Below are 24,254 nucleotides of genomic sequence, written 5' to 3'. Positions count from 1 at the left end.
CAAGCGAATGTACAAAGTCATGTCCACCCAAACCAGCATCCTCTTCCCCTGCCCGGCCCTCCACCTGCCTGACGAGGGAGCAGCCCGTGGTCAGCAGCAAGGACCCAGGCCCGAGAGCGTTTCCTTAGCCCAGCGATGGCGAACCTTTGGAGCTCGGCATGTCAGCATTTTGAAAAACCCTAACTTAACTCTGGTGCCGTGTCACATATAGAAATTTTTTGATATTTGCAACCATAGTAAAACAAAGATTTATATTTTGATATTTATTTTATATATTTAAATGCCATTTAACAAAGAAAAGTCAACCAAAAAATGAGTTCACGTGTCACCTCTGACACGCGTGTCTTAGGTTCGCCAGCACTGCCTTAGCAGGTCCCTTAGCACGCGGACTGGAGCTGCGCCCAGATAGAGGCTCCATTGTGGCCGTGGAAACCGAGTGTCTCCAGGGGCTGCAACTTAAACACTTGGCGGGAAGTTGAAGCTACAGGCTTTCTCTTGCACGGGGCACGTTAAAAGAAGAATTCCTTTCTCCACTAAGCAAACTTCCTAGGAAGGTAATCTGGCTGGACAAAGTAGTGACTCTCCCAGATCCAAGACGAGCCAGCACCTGTCAAAATCAAGACTTTGAACAAAAGGTCTGTCCTCTGCGACACCCGAAGGTCAGTTTCACAGGATTTTAAAAGAAACGGACAGCCACCAGCCAGCTCTGTGGGCGCTGCAGGCGCATTTCCATTCGAGGCTGCGAGGGGAAGGCGCTCCTGCTCAGCGAGGCTCACCAAGGGCCGGCGCTGGGCCGGGCTCCACACCCCCGTCCCTCCTCCGTGTCCTCAGTGTCCCCGTGCGTCCCTGAGGCTGGTTAGTGGTGGCGACGAGAAGGTCACGCATCATCAGAGCGAGGACTGCCCTGGCTCGCCCATCCCTGAAGCCTTCACTCTCTGCTGAGACTACACCACCTCCCGCTGCTTCACCCCCAGAATCGAGAGACCGGCAAACCCGGGAGGCCGTTCCCGCGCAGGCTCACCATCCGCTTGCCAGAATGACCTCCTTCGCTCTACGTGAGTCACTGACTTCTCCCAATCGGGAAATTTCAATACATATTTTTGTGTTCCCAAAGGAAAATTTCACAAAGGGACTCCTGCTCTGAGCTCCCTGTTCTTTTTCATTCAATACATTCTTCCCGGGAATCTTAACTAATTTCACGCTCAATTCTTCAAGTTCAATTCTCTTTCCTGAGCTTCAGGCCTGCAGGCACAATGCACGCTGGAGTCTACCTGTAGGTCCGACATGGACTTCAGATCCTACATCTCAAAACCCAATTTAGCATCTTCCTTCCAAAGCCAGCAGTTTTCCTGTTTTGGGGTTTTGTTTTTTTCATGGTTACCTTATTGCTCAAGCCGGAAACTCAGACTCTTGCGTCCCTCTCCCCTGCGTGGAGTGCATTTCCCAATCCTTCAGAGGACTTTCTCAATGGCTTTCACATCTGGCCCTGCGCTCTGTCCCCCAAACAAACCCCGTGATCTCTCACCCAGATTATCGTCGCCTCTGACGTCACGACGCAGCTCATCTCCATCCTGGAGGGGTGACCCTGCCTTCAGTGTGAAATCTGACTTCTTTAGCCGAAGGGCAAAGCCGTCCCTGGCCTGGCTCCTCTCCCTTCCCCATCTCACAACCGCTCCACGTGGGCTCTGCGCTGACAGCTGCTCAAACTCTGTTCCGGAATGTCACGCGCTCCGGTGCCACTTCCTTGCGAAGCCATCGGGTGAGCCACCTGCCTTTAGACCCACTGCCGTCCTGTGGGTCCCCATCAAGGGGCTGGCGCACTGCAACGCAATTGTCCCGCCTCTCTGTCTCCATCGGGCGCCCGGGCTCCTGGAGGGCCGCGGATATATTTCGCCTCCTCCACGCCCAGCACAGAGTCCCGAATGGAGCGCACACGCACACTGACAGCACGGGAGCTCCTCTCCTGTAATGCGGGGGCAGCTGGGATGCCATTTCTGTCTGTTCAAGGGCAGGGATTTATAGTCACACATCTGCCTGCCCACTGTCCACCTGCCGGCCTGTTTACCTACCTACCTATCTCCCAACTTCTTCCAAAGCGAACTTAGGCTGCTTGAGTAGCTGCTGTGGGTTAGACACAGCGGGCAACAAAGCTTTGAAAGACCCCATCCGCGCAAACGCCGGTGGTGGGCTCTGCTGTGTTCCATCAGCGTGTGACACCACAAGTGCCACTGCGTCCTCTCCGTGGCTCAGGAGGACCAGCTGGCGTGTGAGCAGCTAGAGAAGTTCGGTGTCAGGGCGGTGACATCTGGGATAGGAAGCCCTTGTTCCCACCTGAGCTTGACTGTGACCTAAACCAGTGGCTTTGGGCAGAAAACACTTCCCTTCAAGTCCCCCGTGTGCGACCTGGAGACGATAAGGCTGGGCGCACAGTGCCGGCAGGGCCTCACAGCCCATGCTTTCTGTTGTTGTCAATCCTCACCGAGGATATTGTTCCATTGATTTTTAGAGAGAGTGGGGTGGTGGGGGGGGGGGGGGGAGAAACATCAACGTGAGAGAGACACATCGATTGGTTGCAGGCACCCTAACCAGGGCTGGGGATCCAGCCTGCAACCCAGGCATGTGCCCTTGACTGGCATCGAACCCACAGGACCCTTCAGTACTGGGGCCGCTGCTCTATCCCCTGAGCCAAACCAGCTAGGGCAAAGCTGGTGTTTTTGCCTGACCTGAGAATTGCTTCCCTGAAGCCTGCTGCCTTCCTGCTGCCTGAGCCGGCCGCCTGGCTGCACTCAGGGCGGGGGCTCTGCTCCTCAGCACACACGCACCAGCAAGGTCCACGAGCCCTCCTTCAAAACACGAGGCCAGGATGGCACAAGGAGAGAAAGCTCAGCACAACCTAAGAAACACGTGTCTTTCTGACTTGAAGCCAACACCCTCATCTTCCAGGAAAGGACAATATCGAGGAGAGATGGGAGCCAGATACGGGAGCTCTGAACTGTCCACAGTGAGCCTCCCCTCGAGAAACTGGGAGGGGCGGAGGCGAGAGTGAGGAAAGAGCGAGAGGCCCCGGGTATGCCTGGGACCCTCTGCACTTGTGACTGAACCCGGCTGACTTAGTTGTGTTTTCTGCTGGGATTTCTGTTGGAAGGCTACAGGGTGATTTGGGCAGCAAAGCCTTTATTGTCTCCTACCCTTCATCCTCTGCCCCCCTCCCTGCCCGCCCCCCCCCCCCCACACACATATGCATCGCCTGCCCTATTTTCACCATCTCACACCAGAGTGGGGACATTTGCTATTGTGAATGAACCTGCACTGACACATCATCGTCACCCAAAGTCCGTGGTCTACACGAGGGTTCACCCTTGCTGCCCTACACTCTCTGGGCACCACAGCATCACACAGAGTAGTTCCCCTTCCCTAAAAGTCCTCTGTGCGACTCATCCTATGCATCCCTCCCTCCCCATCACCCCTGGCAACCACTGACCTTTTTACTGTGTCCATAGCTTTACCTTTTCCAGAACGCCATATAGTTGGAATCATACAGTATGTATTTTCAGAGAATCTGCCATAAATTTCAACACTAAGGGTATGCTGAAGTGTACAGTCTATTTTTGAACTTGAACTGTGAATATTTTCCGTATATTTAATAAATTGTCTTAAACTTTTTTCAATAAAGATGTACTTAATATGTTTCATTATTAATTTATTTGTGGATCTTTAAACTATTTCTATATTTTAATGTTAAAAATCACCTTTTGGCATTTGTAATACCTTAACTAATAATAATAATAAAAAAATCACCTTTTGGAAGATACAGTGTGGGCCTGAGTGGACTTCAAGAAAGTTTTGAACTGAGTTAGAATCTGCCACTGGGTAGCCATGTGACCTTAGGCAAGTTCTTGTTTTAACCACCCTAAGCTTCACTTGGCTCCTCCATAAAATGGAGATAATAATGGTGCTTTTATCATAGAAATATCAGGGGATTAAGTGGAATGATGTATGTAGAGCACTTAGGACAAGTGTTCAGTGAATGCTTATTACTCTTGTATAAATTATCTGTCTACAACTCTCTTTTCTAGAACATAAGCTAAAAGTGGAATTACTCAGTAAAAGGATCAGACATTAAGGTACTGAATACATATTATCAAACTGCTTTTCTGAAATCTTGTGTCAATCCATATCCTTATCAGCGGTGTACACAGTGTTCATCTGACTGCATTGTAGACCATATGACTGATTTTAAATCTTTCCAATGTGATGTCCAAGAGGCGGACTATACTTACTCTTTGACATTTCAATTACTAGAAGTGAAATCCAACACTTTTCATTTCTTTATGCTGACAATTTGAATGCTTTTCCCTTCTGATTTGTTCATATCCTTTCTCATGTCTGCTACTTATATGAGTTGCTACTCATCTTTTTTAATTTTGTTTTTATTTTGTAGTTACTGCTATTTAAAATTATAATTTAATTAAAAGTTTACATGTATGGCTATAACAAAAGAAGACTCTTAATTTTTAAATTTAATTATATAATCTTTAACTTTTCTGAAGCCTATTATATATTCTAAGGCTATTGTAATAGACTCCTTTTTAGTTTAGAAACTAAATATTTTTAGTTTCCTGTATATGTCAAATCTCCAAAAAATAATATTTTAAATCTCATTTTATTCATTGTAGTTTATTCCTTAATGCACTGTCCCAAACTCCTAGGACAAAGCTAAGTAATGGAGCCAGCAGAGAGCTTCCTTATTTTGTTTCCATTTCTATGATAATCTGCCTCTGTTATTTTATTGTCAAGAACAATGTTGGCTGTTGGCATTAGGTAAATATCTTTTATTACGTTAAAAAGCTATATACTTTGACTTAACTTTCTGATGAACATCAGAATTAAGAAAGTCTTTGGATACATTTTCATATTTCTATTTTTTACTTCAGATAAAGATGACAGACTCTTGTGGAAAATGATGAAGAAATAAGAAGAATGCCTAAAATTACCCAGTAGTAATAACAATGGATGAAATATGGGAGTTGTTTCTTTTTGGCTATCAGTTACAATATAGTTAATTCAATACACATTCATTGAGTTTAAAACACATGGGTTGCTTAAAAAACTCATTTTGCCCCTGAACTGAGGATGTTGATAGTATTTATGTTAACTAAAAACATGGACAAGGCCAAGCAACCTACCCTAAAACGTAGGGAGACAAAGTCAACTCTTGCCTTCAGTGGGGAAGGAAAGAGCAATCGCTATTGTATTCTCAGATAACAGACAAGAACTCAACCTAACAAACACACATTTCATGGTATAAGGCAGGATTCTGGGTGCTATGGAGGATGGTACGAGGATTAAAACAAATGTGTGATTCTTTATGTTTGCTAAATGGATCAGGAGAAAGTAAATATGTATACAAAGCCTGTGGACAGAGCTGAGCATGCTGAGGGCTATACCTGTGTGTGTGTGTGTGTGTGTGTGTGTGTGTGTGTGTGTGTGTGTTTGGTATGGAATCACTGATCTGCCCCACGCTTCCATGTAAGTGGTGCTGTGTGCAGAGGGAAGGAGAGCACAGAGCAGGCTCCTCCTCAAGTGCCTTCTTTGCAAGCACGGAACCCTTTCCCTGGTAGCGGGATCCGAGCCCCAGCGCCCACACAGGCCGGAGTCTGGGCACCAGAGGTTCTTCCTGTTCATGTCTAGAGGCTAATGCGCTTTCTAGGTGAAGTATGTTTTTCAAGTCAAAACATCAGCTTCTGAATTAGTTTTAAGCACTGACACTTTTGGAAGCAGGAGCATTTGGTCACTATCTCCCGAACGCTTCCCCTGCAATGGAAACTACGGAGCATGGGCAAGGCTGACAGTAAAGAGAGATTCTTTTCCCAGCTGAAAATTGACTTACAAACAAGACCTATGAAAACAATTGAGATGATAACATACATTTTACAGTAATCAGATATTACTGCAAATTTGAAGACTGAATTAAACCAAGGGGAAACTAATTGCTCTGCTTTGTTAAAAGCAATCCTTATGGCGCTCTCCTTTCAGGTGTGGCATAACTTTGAGACTGTCCACTGAGCCTTTTTTTGGCCTTTGACTCATCAAACCCAGGCTCAGAGAGACCGGAACCTTCTGTCCCAGACCTTTTCTTAACAGAAAAGATAAACACAAGAGGCTACAAGAGCAGGTGCTCAAAAATGGGGCCTGGGACAGGAGTCTACACATCGAAGGCCCGAGAAAGGGTGTGAGTCTTCACCTTCTAATCTGGACACCAAAGAATCCTCTAACCAACCAATGCACAACCCACAACCCAGAACCCACAACACCAACGCGCGAGGAGAGTGCAGGAGGGAGTTCCCACACGGCTTCACATGGACTGGGGACTGTGCTCACGACACCCTCACAGGTCCCTGTCTCAGCGAGGACAAAAGGAGGGCACCTGCTACTTCCCAACCTGAGGGAGTGGCAACCCCAACGCCTATGAAATGGGGTCACTTACCATCAGGCAGAAAGAGAAAACTCAACATCAGCTTACGCCTTATTTTTATTTAGACTTATATCCATCTTGATGAAATATTTTCCTTTAATTGTGGAAAAACCTAGCAGGAGAACTGACCGACGCAAGCTAAACTGAAACGTTATTGTATACAGAAGGCCTGTCCTCACTCTGCAGATTGCCTTCCCATAAAAATCCAACAGAAAGAACTCTTTCTCCATTCAGTCAGAAAGAGTCATACGTTACTAACGAAGCTGAAAAAACCCTCCAGTTCCAGACTGTCATTCATAAAAAATGATTTCCATCTAAGCATCATCGTGTTGCACACAGAGACCTTTTGGTAAGACGATATGCTAGTCAGACTTAGAAACAGGAAAGCCAGAAGTACACCAAGTCTACGCCCTTCTATGATGGGGAACTACTATTTCCTTTGATAATTATGTCCCCCTGTCACTCATGTTCCTTACCTTGTCAAACATATTTATTAGTACCCCAAGTCCAAAATTTCCCCTTCGTATCTTTTCCCTGGAGTGGCAACAAAATTAAAGTGTGATTGCTTTTATGAATAACTGTCACTGACAAGATGACCAATGACTTTTACAATGAAAACAACTGACTTTATTTCATAAAGTACAATTAAGATGTTTTTAAAATCATATCCCAAATTTTCTAAAGACTATCCTAATAACCATTTTAAGTGCATGGCCTTTCCTTGATAATACAAGGTCGGGTACTGGAAGGCCCTCACATCGTGTATTTTGTTGTTCAGAACCTCTCATAAGCCAAAGCTGTGAACAAACCAAACTACACAGAGGGACTAACTGGAGAAACGTTAAGATGGTAAAAGAAAATGAGGCCAAATGTCAACAATAAATTCAGACATCACACTTGAAGCTAACAGATAGTTAACCTCCTTGAAGTTACTTGTACTCTCGATCTTAAAAAGCTAAAAATGTGTAATTTAAATATTCCTCTCCTCTACCATAGCATTGCTAACTGGAGTGTGAAATCAAGCATTACCACATCGTTTCTGCCTGATGAGATAATTTTGGTTTTCTTAGGAGGATTATGCCAATGCACTTATTTTTGCCAGAAAATAATTTTACTTTTTATTTCGCAAGAAACTAATATTTGCAATGACCAATTCCAGTTGTGTTGACTTGCAAAACCATACGATGAAAGATTGAAATAAGTATAAGAACCAATTTATTTTTGTAGAATATTACTCAAGTTTAGAGCAAGAAAACAATTTCCAAAGACAGAGGCTAGCCCTAACCGGTTTGGCTCAGTGGATAGAGCGTTGGCCTGCGGACTGAAGGGTCCCAGGTTCAATTCCGGTCAAGGGCATGTACCTTGGTTGCGGGCACATCCCCAGTATGGGGTGTGCAGGAGGCAGCTGATCGATGTTTTTCTCTCATCGATGTTTCTAACTCCCTATCCCTCTCCCTTCCTCTATGTAAGAAATCAATAAAATATATATTTTTTTAAAAAGACAGAGGCTAAATGTATCTTTTATACTCTCGCTGATACCTTTATAGTTTTCTCAAGTAAAATGACTTAAAGTCAACTTCTGTAAAGTTACAAGCTTAAATAATTTTTCCATTATTGTTTTCATATTTGGTTGAATCATATCTTCCTTCTCTTTTCTCCTTTACTTCTCATAAAAAAAAAACCAGTCCTCATGCCAAGAATAGAATCTGATATTTGAATAACTGTGTAGACCCCCTAGTTATTTTTTTTAAATTGGGTTTATGGAAAAACTATATTCTTTCCATTCCTAACGCAGAACTTTTAATATATACATTTATTTTAGACACTCTTTATATGCAGGTTAGTATGAATAATGTCAATAAACAATAATCGAGCTATATTAAATCAAAACTAAGTTTGGAAGTTTATATTATACCAAGTTTGCCCAACTTCTCACTTTTCACCACATAGTTTTGGCACGGTATAGACAAGTGATGGCATTTTTTAAAGAAGGTAGAGTTCAAAAACAATAGCAAATTACTGCTAATTTCTTCTTGATGGGTGCTATTAACACCTATTAACATCAATAAGAGGAACAAGGTTGTTTCCAGCACAAAATATCAGTCTAGTCTATATCATTTAGAAACAAATGAAAACTTTGGAAAGGAATTTGAACATACCAGTAAAATATAAGATTTTTGTGTGCTGTTCTTTGATGAAGTGAATCACAACCATAAATCAGAAACAGCTTTTGAAAATAAGTATGACTATCAAGCTTTTCTAAAGGCAATTCTAAACTTGTCACTCAAACATTTCCACCTTAGAAAGTACTAATGCCTTACATGCCATTTCCTTAAGGAAAGCGGACACTTTCAAAGGCAAGAACCTTTTGTCTTTTACCCTAAGCATAAAAAGAAATATTTCAGTAAGGAATGGAAGAAAATGAAGCGCATTTAAATAATCTCTTTGTGCTGGAAGTTGCCAATTCTTCTGTGAGCAGTTTCACTGCAGATGAAAAGAAATCAAAATACAGGGCAGATGTTGAACAAACCGCATTTTGGTTCTGTCACACACCGGCATTTTTCAAATGATTTTGGCTCATCTATTAAATAAGGTGCATTTTGCTTGATTTTGAAAAGGGAAACATCAGGAAATATTTAAAGGCCAATTGCTGCCAATTAACTTCGATCAGTAAAAGTTCTACTTGAATCTTTCAGATTCTTCTCCTGTCTGAAATAACACACATTTATAAAATCTAGCAAAACAACAACTTGATGACGAATGGCTGTTAGCAGCTCTACCACAAGCTCGCTTAACAGCAGGATTTAAATAAACAACTGTCTCCATTAAGAAGGGAGTGCAATGTAGTTATAGTCACGTTGTCTGAGAATGGAGATATGAAAAACAATATTCTTTATTCTTAAGAATGCTGCTCATCAAGACCATCACGTTTGTCACTGCCCATAACGCCGTCAATGAGCCATCTGACACGTTTCCCCCCAAATGATGATGGACAAATAAAATCATCAGCAGTTTCACATGAGAAATCCTGGTGCCCCAACAGCAGAGGCCCAACTGAAATGTCATGCAAACGACAGGGCCAGTGAAAAAGGAAAGCACCCAACGCAAGACAGTGACAGCCTGACATGAACCGCATATGCAAGTATCACAAGTTCTGTTGGGTTCTAAAGGCAATTCATCTCAACGGTGATGACGTAACCGAGAAATCTGTAGTTTCTGCTAATCAACACAACTTAATATTTAAGATCTTTGACCTCAAATTTTCATCCTTATCAATGGTTATATGGCAATCTAATTTTGAAACACAACAGTCCAAGTAAGGCATAACAAATACCATGAAGGCAAAATGCATTACTATATACTTGGCAATTACTTTGCCTCATTATCCCAATTATATATTCAAAAATAATATCCCCTTATTGTAAGACCAATCATCCATTTTCAGGCATACAACATGAAGTTTATATAAAATCACTGAACTTACTTCTAAGTCATTAAAAAATAGATGTGTGTCTGCCAAGTTGAAAATCATTTCTTCCATTCGCAGTCCAAGGGAAACTGAAGTAGGTGGATCCTAAAAGAGGAAATTTTACAGGTCAAGAAAATGTATTCTTCAGGTGGCATGAACTATATTGTCACATTAAGAGGGAGTGCGTGTAGGGAAAGGCCCAAAGTGATCGCGGGGCGGCTTGGGCTCCAGTTGCCTTTGGTGTGCATGATTTCTTCTATATGCAAACTTCAGTGATGTATTTTATTTAAAAAGTTCCCCTAATTCTGTTGGTACTTTGCATAAGGAAGAAATAACTTGCTGCTTAAAATATTAAAAAATATATAAAATCTAGGGTTACTTAGACATACTATAAAGCAGAGGAAATTCAGCTTCGCACTTAGGTTTCAGGAGCAAGAAAGTCAGTGAATCAAGAAGACATTGCTTACGTTACACCACAATCCATTAAACATGTCTAAAAGCATTACCACAAATATTAGAAAATAGGTACAATATACATTCACTTCTGAAGGGCAGTAAATACTAATTTTACTGCAGAGGATAACTATAATTTTTTATTGATTCAGACTGCCTGCCAATTTTGAGTATACTTAAAAGTAGGAAGTGATGGCCACTCTGACCACCTGGCACCATGCCAGCTCCGGGAACATATTTAACATTCATGTGACACTATCCAGTCATCAAACATCCAGTACAATACACAGAGAGATCCAGTGACTTCTACTCAATGCCTCACACAACCCATACCCTGATGACATTTACTGGCACTGAGGCCAACTTGGGGGACTATGGAGATATTTGCAGATTTTATGGTGTTGCTGTATTCCTAATGTAACATGCCGAGGAAGCAAGATGGGTCATGATGAATATCCTGCATAATCATGAAGAAGGAAAAATAATTTCTGTCGAGAAAATATTCAAGGATGTAACGTGCGTGTTTGAAAGTTATTATTGACATTCTAATAACAATACCAACTTTCACAGGCCCGGCACTGTCACATTTTCCCAAAGAACAATAATTTCTGATATACTGTTTTATTATTACAGCAAACTTTTCGGAGAAAGACGGAATCTACCTCACCATCACTGATCAGGGAAATTGGAACTAGAGAAACCATGCCTTCACATAGGCCACACATCTGGCTGGTGCACTCTGTCTACCACGAGTCCTTGAGTCTTATGTTACAGTCAGGGACACAACACCCAGAGAAAATAAGATTCTTGTTTTCTAATACTGTCCGACGTAAACCTTGGATGTTTTCTCTATTGTCTTCCTTCCAAAGCTCAAGACGTGCCTGGCTTACACTCTACTGTCCATGTATCCACAGCCTATCATCCCGAGGATTTACCCCAAGTGCCACTCATGGGCTTTGGGAAGTCGCAGGAAGTGACAGGGAGGAGCCCCTGGCCCTGAGCTCACCTTCCCTCTCCTGGAGCCTCAGTTTGCTCATCTAATAAGTCAGATGGCTAGATGTAAACACATTGTTCTCAGAGAATAAATGGAATAATTTTTTTCTTATAATAAAAAAAAATTCTCGTCTCTTAATTTGGCACAATCATACCTGCTTGTACACCTGGGGAGAGCGGGCCTGTGATGGGGCCAAAGGGGCAGAGACTCCTTGAATGCCTGCCAGGGGCCAATCAACTGTGGCAAGGGAGGCGGAGTCAACCCTGCCAACCCCGCCCACCCACAGCACTAGCCCCGCCCACTCCTTGCCAGCTCCACTCAGAGTCTAAACAGAAATCCCAGAGGAGGGCTTGGCACCTCTGGTCTCAATTCCTCTCCTGCGCTAGGCCTCCTCTGCCTGCTGACTGACTGGAAAGAAGGCAGAGAACACAGAATCGCCAAAGGTCGGGGCTTAGGTTGGCACGGGGGTTCGCAAACACCCCGGGGTTTATAAGAGGGCAGAGAGGAAAGACACACCAAGGCCACTGAGAGTGCAAGAGATGTGTGGGAGGGACCGCAAACCCTTCCCTCAACTCCGCTGTGCGAGGACTCACACTCCTTAGCCCTCTCCAACTGTCCCTGTGTACCACCACCGAACACCTATGAAATTGCATTGGTTGAGAAGAACTAAGAACAGTTGACATAAGTAAAGGCAAACTCGCGCTGCACGCTGCTTTTATGGGGAATGGCTCCCTTGCTTCCATTCGCAGTATCAGCAAGCATGCTGGAAAGGCACATACTCAAACATACCCCGGAGCAGAATTACCAGTGGGGGCAGTTCAAACAGCTGTTTCTAAAGCAAAACACCTGACGGAGGTGTTTACTCCCTCTTGTTCAGGCCAATAAAAGTGCGCTGAGTTGTCGCATAACCAGGCCCATGAATCTTTTTATGTGGCGCGCAGAAGAGTTTCACTGCCAATTCCGGAATTTATGTGCCATGGTATTGTTACTTTTGAAGGAGTATTATTCCTCCTTGATATGGTTGCTTATTTATGCCGCCATCAAAAGAACTACTGCGTTGTTTGCTAATATATAGCATATTTAACGTTTCTTCATAAATTAGAGTAATGGCTTGCCAGTCGGAATACTAATAAATTTTAAAGGCTTGTTCAGTCTCATGGTCAAATACGACACAGATGTTGGCCTTATTTATCTCTAAATGTTTTTCTCTTTTGTTATGAGCTCTCATGCCTTCACAGCGTCTATCCCTGCCACTCCACCGTGTTGTGAACCGTCTACTACACCAAGAGAACAGCTTTCAGATTTAAGTGGAATGAGAGAATTTTAGAATAGGAAGGGGCTCTAGTTGAGGGAGCAGTGTTTATCAAATATTTTTCAAACCACGATCCACAATAAAAAAAAATATATTTTACACCATGTTCTAGAAATACCGCCCACTCGCCCCCCCATGTGTGTGTCTCTCTCTCTCTCTCTCTCTCTCTCTCTCTCTCTCTCTCTCTCTCACACACACACACACACACACACACACACATACACACCACACACACACACACACACACACATACACACCACACAGCTGAAATAATGTAAGTTTGGCAAAAGGAGCCTTTGCTCACTGCATGGGGGGTACTCTGATATTCCCCATTTCATAGCCCACTGGCGTGTCACAATCTATAGTTTGGGAAGCTGAGCGGGGTCGGGGGGACACCCACTTCTGATTGGAGAGATGGGAAACCTGGCGGGGTGTGATTTGCTTGTGGTGACAGAGCTGGCAGGGCGCAGAGCCGTCTCACGCTCCGTGTTTTCCCTAAGAGCAAATGAGCAGAAGAACAGGCAGATAACCGTGTCCGCAGATTTGCTTACACGTTCTGGCATCAGAGCTCTTCTCACATCGAGGTTCGCTTTTATTTTCCTGTTATCATAATCTTCTAATACTTTCCTAAGTTTTCAAATATGTCTGACACAAACCAAATGCGACAAAAGCCCACACTGAACAGTTAATAAGTTAGTCATGGCTTGATGGCTTATTTGGGCATATTTAGAAGAAGAAGAAAAACACTTTTTTTAAGACCAAAACTGAGATGGTCCAATCACCACATCTCTGGCTTAGTCTTACTTTTCTTGTGCTTTTTGCAAGAATGAATTCCAGGGCTGCAGTTATGAAATGGTTGCTTTTAAAACACCATGTTTTGTTAGATCACTTTTGAAAAATTATAGAACTTTGCTTCCACATCAAACAAACATCTCTTTTTAAGTAAACTTTTCTGCCAAATCTTTCCATTCTTTTCTGAACTTGACCCCTCTGTGGCAGTGGCCAGTGCTGCCCTATCTTGACATTTCTCCTTCCCTGGTGCCTGTCACATCATCGATCTTTTCTGAACATCTTCCTGTAATCGACTGTCCATCACCTGTTCTTAAAGGATCCTGGTCCCATTCCTCACTCTACTCACAGGCCCTGAGGACCCCACCCCCTTCATGCCTCAACCACTGCCCCCCTCCCCTCTATTAAACCAGGTCTCAAGTGCAGGCTCACACACCGATGACCTGTTGGTGGTTTCTACTTGGATGTCCTGCAGAGCACCTGGCACTCAATGTGCTAGAAATTGGAGCCATCATTTCCCCTGGAACCCACTGTGTTCCTTCTTTAGGAGAACAGCACCCTACCAGCCCCAAACCTTGGCATCTTCTAAACAGCCTCTCTTTCCCCCACATCAAGTCAGTCTCAATACCCTGCCCCTTGGACCTGGAATGCACGCCCTCCTTGTAGTCACCGCCCCGTTCATTTCCCAGCCATGCGTCTGTTTGGGAGATATCTTCAACTGGCTCCCTCAGGGGCTCTCAGCCCAGGTGTCACCGTGTCTGTCCCATTCTCCCATCTCTTTTAGGAAACATCCAAACACGTCAGCAAGTACGGGGGCCCACAGACGTCTGGCTCTTGTTTACCTCCCCAACACGTGACCTAGTTATAGTTTAATCATAACATCTTTTCTTCAGAAGATGACTAGGCAGAGGCCTAATGGGAAAGCGAGGTGGCTCTGATGGCAGTTCCCACCGAAGACCTTAAAGAAAACTGGGGCAAGCATCTCCCCTGGTTCCCCACATTAATACACCGAGGGCTCTGACCCAGCTGAGCCGGTGTACTCACCTCCTGCATCCCTGTGCCCACAGCGCTCCTCCCTCAGACCCTCCCTCAGCTCAGCCTCCTCCCTGTCCTCCCACCGGCTCATCAGTGCTGGGTACCACAGCTGTATGTGTACTTGTCTAAGGAGGGCAGAGACTTATCCCTACATCCTTCTCTCTACATCCTTAGGACCTAACACAATGCCAGGCACAAGGGCTTTCCCAGTTTGGTAGAAGAACAAACAAATGAAGAGCAGTAAATAGAGAATATAGGGTATCCCTCCAAAATGTGTACACACACTTTGAATAATTATAAAGGCAGTGTTTATCAAAATACATTTCCTTTTCAAAATTGAGCTATCAGCTGTTAAAGTATGTATGTATATATTTTTTGGGACACCCGGTATTTCAAATAATTCTAATGAAGAAGAAAAAAATATAAAATTTGATCTTTTGCTAGTTGCTATTGTTCAGTGTTGGGAAAAATAAATTCCTAGATACCTAGATTAGGATACACAAACAGACATTTGAACCCTAAAATCATTTCAGCTACATAATATAGTATTAAATATGTTCACTAGTGACGCCTGATTCATTTGTACCTGGTTAAAGAGCAGCCCACTTTTAGAATAGCTGCTTACAAAACCTCCTTATCTACTTAATGAAGTGGGTAATATTAGCATAAGATCAGCAGCCAATTTATTTTTAAATGCAATAAGTGGCATGCATTACATTTTGCAAAATGTATTCTTATGTGCTCTGCAATTTAGTTCCCTAGTAAAACTTGGATAGTGCAGTGGAGAGGCTTGGAAAGGGAAAAAACAATCAATTGCTTTACCATTCTTCTTATTTAATAAAGAAACAGTGCAAATCAGTGCAAATTTACTATAGCTCTTTGTAATGGAGACTTTCTTTAACCAAAACAAAACAAATATCATCCAACACAACACACACACACCACAACACAACACACAGAGGAATGAAATTTAACCCTGCTCCTAAATTATTTTAATACTGTAAGGAATTGCAAATGTCTTCTTAAAGTCATGAAAATGAAGGAAAGGAACTAGTCACAATGCTAGGCTACCATAGCTGTTGTGGGTTAAACCAAAGAGAATTATTTCTATTGAACAGAAAGCAACAGTAGGTAGAAAACTTAAATAACAATGGAATCTGCCCAGGGGAGACTCAGGCCTAAAACAATCGTTTTGCTTTCATCCCCTGTCAAGTGACCTTTAATTACCCCTGGCCTCCAGGTCTTCTTCTCTTGTTCCTAGAACACAGAACTGCCCACAGAGACTAAAGTTATCATCATCCCACCTGACATGACCAGCATTACGTGGGACCTATTGTTATTCCTTTCCTGTTCTTTTTCCCCCAGCCTGATCACTGCTATTATACTAGATCTTCATGTTGTGAAAGGTTTAAAAAAGAAAAAAGGAATACTAGACAAAGTCAGTGCGCAGCAATGCTAACCTGAAATTCAGTCTTTAGAGAGATTTATGTCCATCAGTGTTGCTGTCACATGTTGAAAATCTATAATCTGATTTGAGGTGGAGAAAAGAAAAGGGTGTCTATAAATACATATGAACTAGGATATGGCCTCTTATTGCCCTGTTTTGTTTCATAGATGAGCTGAGGTATTTGATAAATGTTAAGAGTCATTTTAAAAATATTCTTAGTAACCACAATCCATAGCGATTCAGAAATGTGATTTTACCAAGACTCAGCCACCTGGTGAAGACACTGTTGCTCCTGCAGGTGGTCCCATTTGCTTCGACATCTAGTAATTGCCTGAGGATGACAAGGAGTGACACTGTGCAGGGAGTCTACGACGAAGCCATCCCGCTCATCTGCACACGGAACGAGCTATAACACTAGTGCTGACACAGGCATTGTTAGCAGGGGCACTTTTGGTACTCAACACAGATATTGAAAAAGTTTCTTCCAAAATAATTGTGCTCAGGACCTGAGGGAAAGAGTTCTTGCATGCACACAGGTCAGAAAAACACCCCAAATGCACATTCTTATAATGGTCATGCCACCGGCTTTGCTTAGATAAATCACACTGCACCTAGAAACTTCTGTGCATCAATGGACCCAATTAGCAACCTATGGAGTAGGAAAAAATATTTACAGCTCAGATATCAGGTAAGAGGTTAATATCCAGGAAGAATAAAGAACGACAACTCAACAGTAACAATAAAAAACTACTTTAAAAATGGGCAAAGGATAGGTTAACGCCGGAGATTGCTGCCTCGAACAACCACTTCAAAAAACAACTAAAAGACGGAACGGACATCATCCAGAACCACAGGAAGGCTGGCTGAGTGGAAATTCTACAACTAGGAGGAAAGAGAATATCATACCCAGACTCAGAGGAGGCGCAGTGCTGAAGTGAAATACTAAGGTGCGGAGTGCACACGGAGCGAGCTGGAGGCGGAGGGCGCGGTTGTTGTTTTCAATCGGGAGGGAGTTTCAGACTCTGAGCTCCAGATCCGGGCGAGTCTCTAGGGACCCAGACTCAAACGGGAGAAGCGGGACTGTCTGGCTTCAGTCGGAACTCGAAGGCAGCTTTCTCTCTGAGGTTTGCAGCGGTTGCTGGGACTCTGTGAGGCAGAGCCCCTAGGGACGGAACTGAGAGCAGCCATAACTGCTTGCTCCGGCCCACCCTGTAGATCCCCGGGGACCCGCCCCGCCCAAGCCCTGCGCAGAGCCATTTGCCGGATAGCCTCAGGCAAACGCTAGATTAGCACCGCCCTAGAGATCCAGCACAAAAGCTCTCCCACTGCAGACACAGCGGACTCTCATAGCCAGTTAGCCTGGAGGTCAAATCACCCCCGGTATTGCCGACAACAATCAAGGCTTAACTACAACAAGACTGCGCACAAAGACCACTAGGGGGTGCACCAAGAAAGCATAAAAAATGGGGAGACAAAGAAACAGGACAAAACTGTCAATGGAGGATATTGAGTTCCGAACCACACTTTTAAGGTCTCTTAAGAACGGTCTAGAAGCCGCCGATAAATGTAGTGAGATCCTCAAGAAATCTAATGAGACCCTCGATGTTATGATAAAGAACCAACTAGAAATTAAGCATACACGGACTGAAATAATGAATACTATACAGACTCCCAACAGCAGACCAGAGGAGCGCAAGAATCAAGGCAAAGATTTGAAATGCAAAGAAGCAAAAAACACCCAACCGGAAAAGCAAAATGAAAAAAGAATCCGAAAATACGAAGATAGTGTAAGGAGCCTCTGGGACAGCTTCAAGCGTACCAACATCAGAATTATAGGGGTGCCAGAAGATGAGAGAGGGCAAGATATTGAAAACCTATTTGAAGAAATAATGACAGAAAACTTCCCCCACCTGGTGAAAGAAATAGACTTACAGGTCCAGGAAGCACAGAGAACCCCAAACAAAAGGAATCCAAAGAGGACCACACCAAGACACATCATAATTAAAATGCCAAGAGCAAAAGACAAAGAGAGAATCTTAAAAGCAGCAAGAGAAAGAAACTCAGTTACTTACAAGGGAATACCCATATGACTGTCAGCTGACTTCTCAACAGAAACTTTGCAGGCCAGAAGGGAATGGCAAGAAATATTCAAAGTGATGAATACCAAGAACCTACAACCAAGATTACTTTATCCAGCAAAGCTATCATTCAGAACTGAAGGTCAGATAAAGAGCTTCACAGATAAGGAAAAGCTAAAGGAGTTCATCACCACCAAACCAGTATTATATGAAATGCTGAAAGGTATCCTTTAAGAAGAGGAAGAAGAAGAAAAAGGTAAAGATACAAATTATGAACAACAAACACGCATCTATCAACAAGTGAATCTAAGAATCAAGTGAACAAATAATCTGGTGATCATAATAGAATCAGGGACATAAGGGGATGGACTGACTATTCTTGGGGGGGGAAGGGGTGTGGGAGATGCGGGAAGAGACTGGACAAAAATCGTGCACCTATGGATGAGGACAGTGGGTGGGGAGTGAGGGCAGAGGGTGGGGCGGGAACTGTGAGGAGAGGAGTTATGGGGGGAAAAAAAGAGGAACAAATGTAATAATCTGAACAATACAGATTTAATTAAAAATAAATAAATAAATAAATAAATAAATAAATAAACCAAAACAAACAAACAAAAAAAACGGGCAAAGGACTTGAATGGATATTTCCCCAAAGATGATACATAAATGGTCAACAAGCACATGAAAAGATGCTCAATATCACTAACCATGAGGGAAATGCAAATCAAAATCACAATGAGATTCCACCTGACACCCATTAGGACGACTATAAAAAACAGACAGACAGAAAGCACGGTGTTGATGAGGCCGTGGAGAAACGGGAACCCTTGCACACTGTAAACGGTGCTATGGAAAAGAGTCTAACCATTCTTTAATAAATTACTTTAATAAATTAGGCACAAGTCTACTTGTGGGCATATACCCCAAATAATTGAAAGGAGGGTCTCAAAGAGATATCTGTATATCCATGTCCATAGGAGCCTTCTTCAAAATGGTATAGGCAACCCGAGTGTCCACTGACAGAGGAATAAGCAAATGTGGTACACCCATACAGTGGAGTATTAGTCAGCCATGAAGAGGAAGGAAATTCTGACAACAGAATTCTACAACATGAAGGAAACTTGAGGAAATTATGCTAAGTGAAATATTCCACTAACATAGAGACCAACACTGTCTGATTTTACTTAGATGAGGCACTTAAAGCCAGGAAAATCATTAAGACAGAAAGTAGAGCAGGTTGTTGCCAGGTGTTGTGGGAGAAGAGCCTGAGGAATTGTTTCCTGGCTACAGACCTTCAGTTCTGCACAATGAAAAGAGTTCTGGGGACTGAACAACAATGTGAATGTACTTAATGTTCCTGAGCCGTACACTTAAAAATTGCTAAGAATTATACACATTGTATCATAATTTAAAATAAAAATGAAAAAACAATTGGAGAAATGTAATTGTTGATTAAACATTTAATGATATTAGGAAATAACTATTAATTTTTCTAAATTGCTAAAGTACTGGGTATCACCTATTTCTATTCTAAAAAACTCTTTCAATGGAGTCTAAAAAACATAATTAAATATATACAAATAATATCTGGGATTTGCTTTGAAAAATAATCCCGGGGAGGGCAGAGCTGTGGTAAGAGTACAGACACAAAACGAGGACCTTGGACTTCGTAACTGCTAACGCTGGGAGAGGCTACACTGGGCTTCGTTACACTCTCCCATCTACTTGTGTTTAAGAAGTTTCTATAGTTGAAATTTAAAAACTATATAAAACTATATGAAAATATTTGCCAAGACAAGACTGGTTGTCTTTGGTGGGTGTAATTATGGATAAAAAATATTTCTTTTGAAAATGTGAAACACACCAAATCTAAAATGCCAAAAAGTTTCTAAACGTTAACATCATAAGAGCCAAGCAAAGCTCCCCAGGATGTCACCGTTTATCAAAAAGAAGGTCTCGGGACCCGCTTGGCAATCTTACTCAGACTTAGGCAAGGCGTAGAATACACACAAGAACATACGTCCAACACTGCTTTCCCTGTGTGAACGCCACTGATGTTTATCCTATGGGATGTCCTTATACTAGAAAATCGGAGGAATGCCCATATTTACAACAGGACCCACATGGCATACATTTTGGAACAGCAGTGTCATGGGCAAAGGAGAACTCCCGGCGTCACGTAAGAGCAGCACCCCGGGGAGAGGCACCTCGCTTAGGGCCGCCGGCATTTCTGTTTTGGTTGTACAGCTCTGTGGGTCTTGGTTTTCCTTGATGCACAGTGCTAGTGTGACCAACTGACATCCTATTATGGGCCACTTCTTACTAGTTCAGTGATTGCAGCTACTAGAATACTTGTCATGAATAATACAGGGAGACTGGCTGCCTGAATTCCTTTAGGCATCAGAGTCTGTGGTTTCACTCTTTGTGGATTTAAAGTGGCATTTAGTTCAGAATAGTTTTGCCCCATGAAGGACTGCTGTGGAAGATTCATTCATTCCCTACCAGCAGCCTCCTTTGTTCATTTATAAACTCCCTGAAGGGAAGAATTATGGCGAGGCACCTGTGACACTACTATGTATGTGTTCAATCCCATATAATAAAAGGGTAATATGCAAATTGTCCCCTCAACCAGGAGTTCGACCAGGAGGTGGGGCCAGCCCACCTATCACCCAGGGCCCCTCCCCCCAACTGGCCCCTCCCCCAATCAGCCCCCCTACCCTGATTGGGGGCAGGGCTGGCAGCCCAACCTCCCGTGTCCCCTCCCTCCCCCCCAGCTGGCCCCATTGACCCAATGGGCTGGCCAGACCCCACCCATGCATGAATTCATGCACCGGGCCTCTAGTAAATTATAAAAGACTGACTTTTCTGAAAAACTTGTTAGTCTCAGGCCAGGAAACAAAGGGTGACTCGGCAGGAGAGGGGTGGGTAGCCAGATGTGCTGTGGGTACTGTGGCCCATATAACACCAAAGGCTTTGTATGTGTAACTTCAAAATTGTCAGTACAGTTTTCTGAATTACCTCATGGATGGTTTCAGTGATCATTACTTCATCTAAATTACTATAGACCATAAGGCTAAGCTATTGGGTACCATCTACTGCTTGTATTTTGACAAATTCTTTTGATGGAGTCTTCAATTTGGGCAAAACATGGAGACCACACGGTATTAGCATGGGATCTCACCCAATGGGACACCATGATGAATGCCTCCAGGTCCCTGGTGAGGAGGGGCAGTGATCAGGATGAAGTTCATGCTGGTCAGATTTTATGTCGAGAAATATTATAGTTACATCTGCATTGCTGATTCCTGTATTTGTACATGATCTTGAGCTTAACTATCTTTTAAGTAAGCACTGCAAAAACTCAGTCCCACTTCTCACTTCCGACCTTCAAATGGCAATTTCATCTATTTTAAATGCCACTCCCAGAATTGAGGCTGATTCAAAAATAATTTTCAGAGCCTGTTTTCATTTAATTTCTCAAAAATTCTACTTCGGGTCCAGAGTGTCCATGGTCCTTTGAGCCTCAAACTAGATTGAAAGTTTAAGGAAAACCTGTTTATCTTTTCTTGGGTTTTTAGAATAGGATCCAGAATATTCTTCTGAGTATAAAAATAAAATGCCTTCTCCTTTCTCTAAAAATCTTAAAGCTAACAATTCATCTAACCATAAAAATATTTCCCCCTTTTATGTAACCTTTAAATGATACACCCTGAGATTTTTAGCTTTGACTTAACTATGCCACAAATGCCAAATATCACATTAGATTGTGTGTAGTCCAAAAAGGACCCTAAGTCATTTCAGTTTTACTGAAAGAACAACTAAAAATAGCACCAATGCTAATAAGGAAGCGATATCTCTTTATTGTTTAGATGAACCCGTAAAGCATTAAAAGAAAACAATTGTTTCTATTTTTAATGACGCTCTGGTTCCTATCCACACACCCTGGAACATTTTGCCCCCATTTTCTCTTTCTTTTACCATCTTATTTTTCTAAACTAAAAAGCAAAAAAATATTGAACAATTAAACCAAACACACAAGGCCACATAAATTTGTCCAATTTAAATTATTTCAGTTGAGACCTTTAAGAAATAGTTTAATGCTCAAGTCACTGTTCTAGTTTTAGATAGCTACAGCATTCTCAACTAGCAGTTGGGTTCTACAAAGTACCTACAGTGCTGGGGCCCCCCAAAATTAATTTTGCTTTTAAATGTATCTATTACTATTTTCAATTTGTAAGTATATTTCACATGTCTGATAACTGTCTCCTGCATCTCTAGTGAGTTTGCATCCTCTTACATCTATGAGGTCCACTCTATACAAATGCCTAGCAATTGCTCTTCTACTTTGGATCAAAAAGTAGATCTATCATGTTTAAAAATTGCTATGTAAAGAACTCACCTCAGGCTAGAAAGAGTAACTGGAAGATGGTTCAATATTTCAGAAAATGTGACTAGTAATGCAGGTACTTACATTGTGAATGTATGGAATGAAAGAGAAGGTTTCTAAATGTTCCCACACTGGCCTATGTGGGCAGCTAAGCCTCCTCTGACCAGCAGTGACTCAGGGGTGAGAAGGCCCATTGCGGAGTGAGCGACACTGACAATGTGAGTCGGCTCATGAGGGTTTGTTAGTCGCTGTGGAGATCTTGTAAAGTGTGCTCAACTCAACAAGAAATCTTTGGGCAGAATCAATCAAACGAAAGAAAAAAGTACCCATTTTGGACCCTGTAATCAATTTCTTGTTTAGAATGCTAGCATTACAGCCACAAATGGGGCCTGAATGTCATTGAAAATGATTACTCCCCATTCAAGATCTTTTGTTTTGGGGAAAAGAAGCTGAAAAACAAAAAGGGGCACAGCGTACAGGAGTGGCTGATTTTCAAAGCCCAGCGCCGGGGCTCACAAGGAAAGGATTAACGGTAAGATTGAAAAGTAGCTCCCTCATCTGAGAGAAGAAAATATATGCTAAAACAATATTTCTTTTAAAAAAGATCACTAGAAGTGCTATGTAAGTGATGCATACAACCTATGAGACCCCAAGGGTCCACGGCTAACCTTCCACCTGTCTAAAGCTGTTAATACCACCAACAAGATATTAACTGTTTGTAACTTTATCAGGATCTCTCATGGGACAGCTGGCATGAAATGCCAAGTTTTAGGAGTTGGGCGTAGTTCTGATGACAATTAAGAAATAATCTGGATTACTGTGAGAGTCTGTATTCACATGAAATGTAAGTCACAGTTCAACTACTGGCTGAATGATTTTAAACACACACACACACACACGCACACACACAATCCAAACTTGTGGTGGAGCTAACCAGGTCTTTTTTTTACTGATTAGATATGTGACACTCGCCTGCTTTAATTTTCTCTTTACTTAAAGAGACTCCCTCTTTCAACATCAGGAAAATAATAGCCAAGTAGAGAACAAGAGAAAGAACCTAACCATTCCAAAGATTAGTTTTCATTGTGGCAAAAACCCACTGAAGCCCAAACAGGGGACCACTGCCAAGAAGGGGTACAAAGAGGGAGGAAGAAGAAGAAAGCCGGAGTAGACCTGGCCAAGTTGGCCTCCACACATAGGGGCCCACACAGTGCCAACGAGAAGGCTAAATCCAATCACAGAGCCATCTAGATTTCATTTGTAACCATTCTCCTATCTCTCTCTCCCCCCTCAGGTTACAGCCCTTGCCTTAGGTCTTTATTATTTCCTACCAGGGGCACTGCAATAATCTCCTTTGCTATCAGATTAATCTTCCCACATGTGCACGTCTAGCATGTCACTCCACTGCGTTACTATTGCTCACGGCATCCCCACGACTGCGGCACAAAGCCCTGGCACTGGGTGCTCCCTGAGGGCCACGGGCCAATCGGAAGTCTAGATCATATTCCCTGTGTGGTCAGTTAACAGATGTGCTTCCTTGGGCCAACTATTTCATTTTTCTGAGCCACAGTTTCCTCACTGGAAAAAAAGAACAAGAAAAAGAAAAGGACTAATTGGATAATTAATGGAAGATAGCAGTGTAAACTGTAAACGCTGAACACAGACACAGTGTTTTTATTACCATGTCAGCACGTTTTCTGCTGCCCATCTTCTGTGAGTCCGATTCTCTAAATATCCTTTAAACATATGCAGCCTTTTGGGCTCTCATTTCCCTACGGGGCCTGTGCTCTGCTCCAACCTCTCCCTCTCCTGCTCCCT

General features: G+C 42.9%; 1 protein-coding gene across 14 annotated transcripts in view; it reads right to left on the bottom strand.

Moving 5' to 3' along the window:
* The window catches only part of EYA1 (EYA transcriptional coactivator and phosphatase 1), a 302,957-nt gene that overhangs the window by 34,731 nt on the left and 243,972 nt on the right, over positions 1–24,254 (bottom strand). For all 14 annotated transcript variants that reach the window (XM_059672901.1, XM_059672898.1, XM_059672900.1 and 11 more), the window contains one exon: positions 9,960–10,049. In XM_059672901.1, coding sequence (XP_059528884.1) covers positions 9,960–10,049 — 90 coding nt within the window. The remainder of the gene's footprint in view (positions 1–9,959; positions 10,050–24,254) is intronic.

The sequence above is a fragment of the Myotis daubentonii genome, chromosome 17 (genome assembly GCF_963259705.1).
Source record: "Myotis daubentonii chromosome 17, mMyoDau2.1, whole genome shotgun sequence".
In the NCBI taxonomy this organism is placed as follows: Eukaryota; Metazoa; Chordata; class Mammalia; order Chiroptera; family Vespertilionidae; genus Myotis; species Myotis daubentonii.
This window is presented reverse-complemented; position numbering and strand designations above follow the sequence as displayed.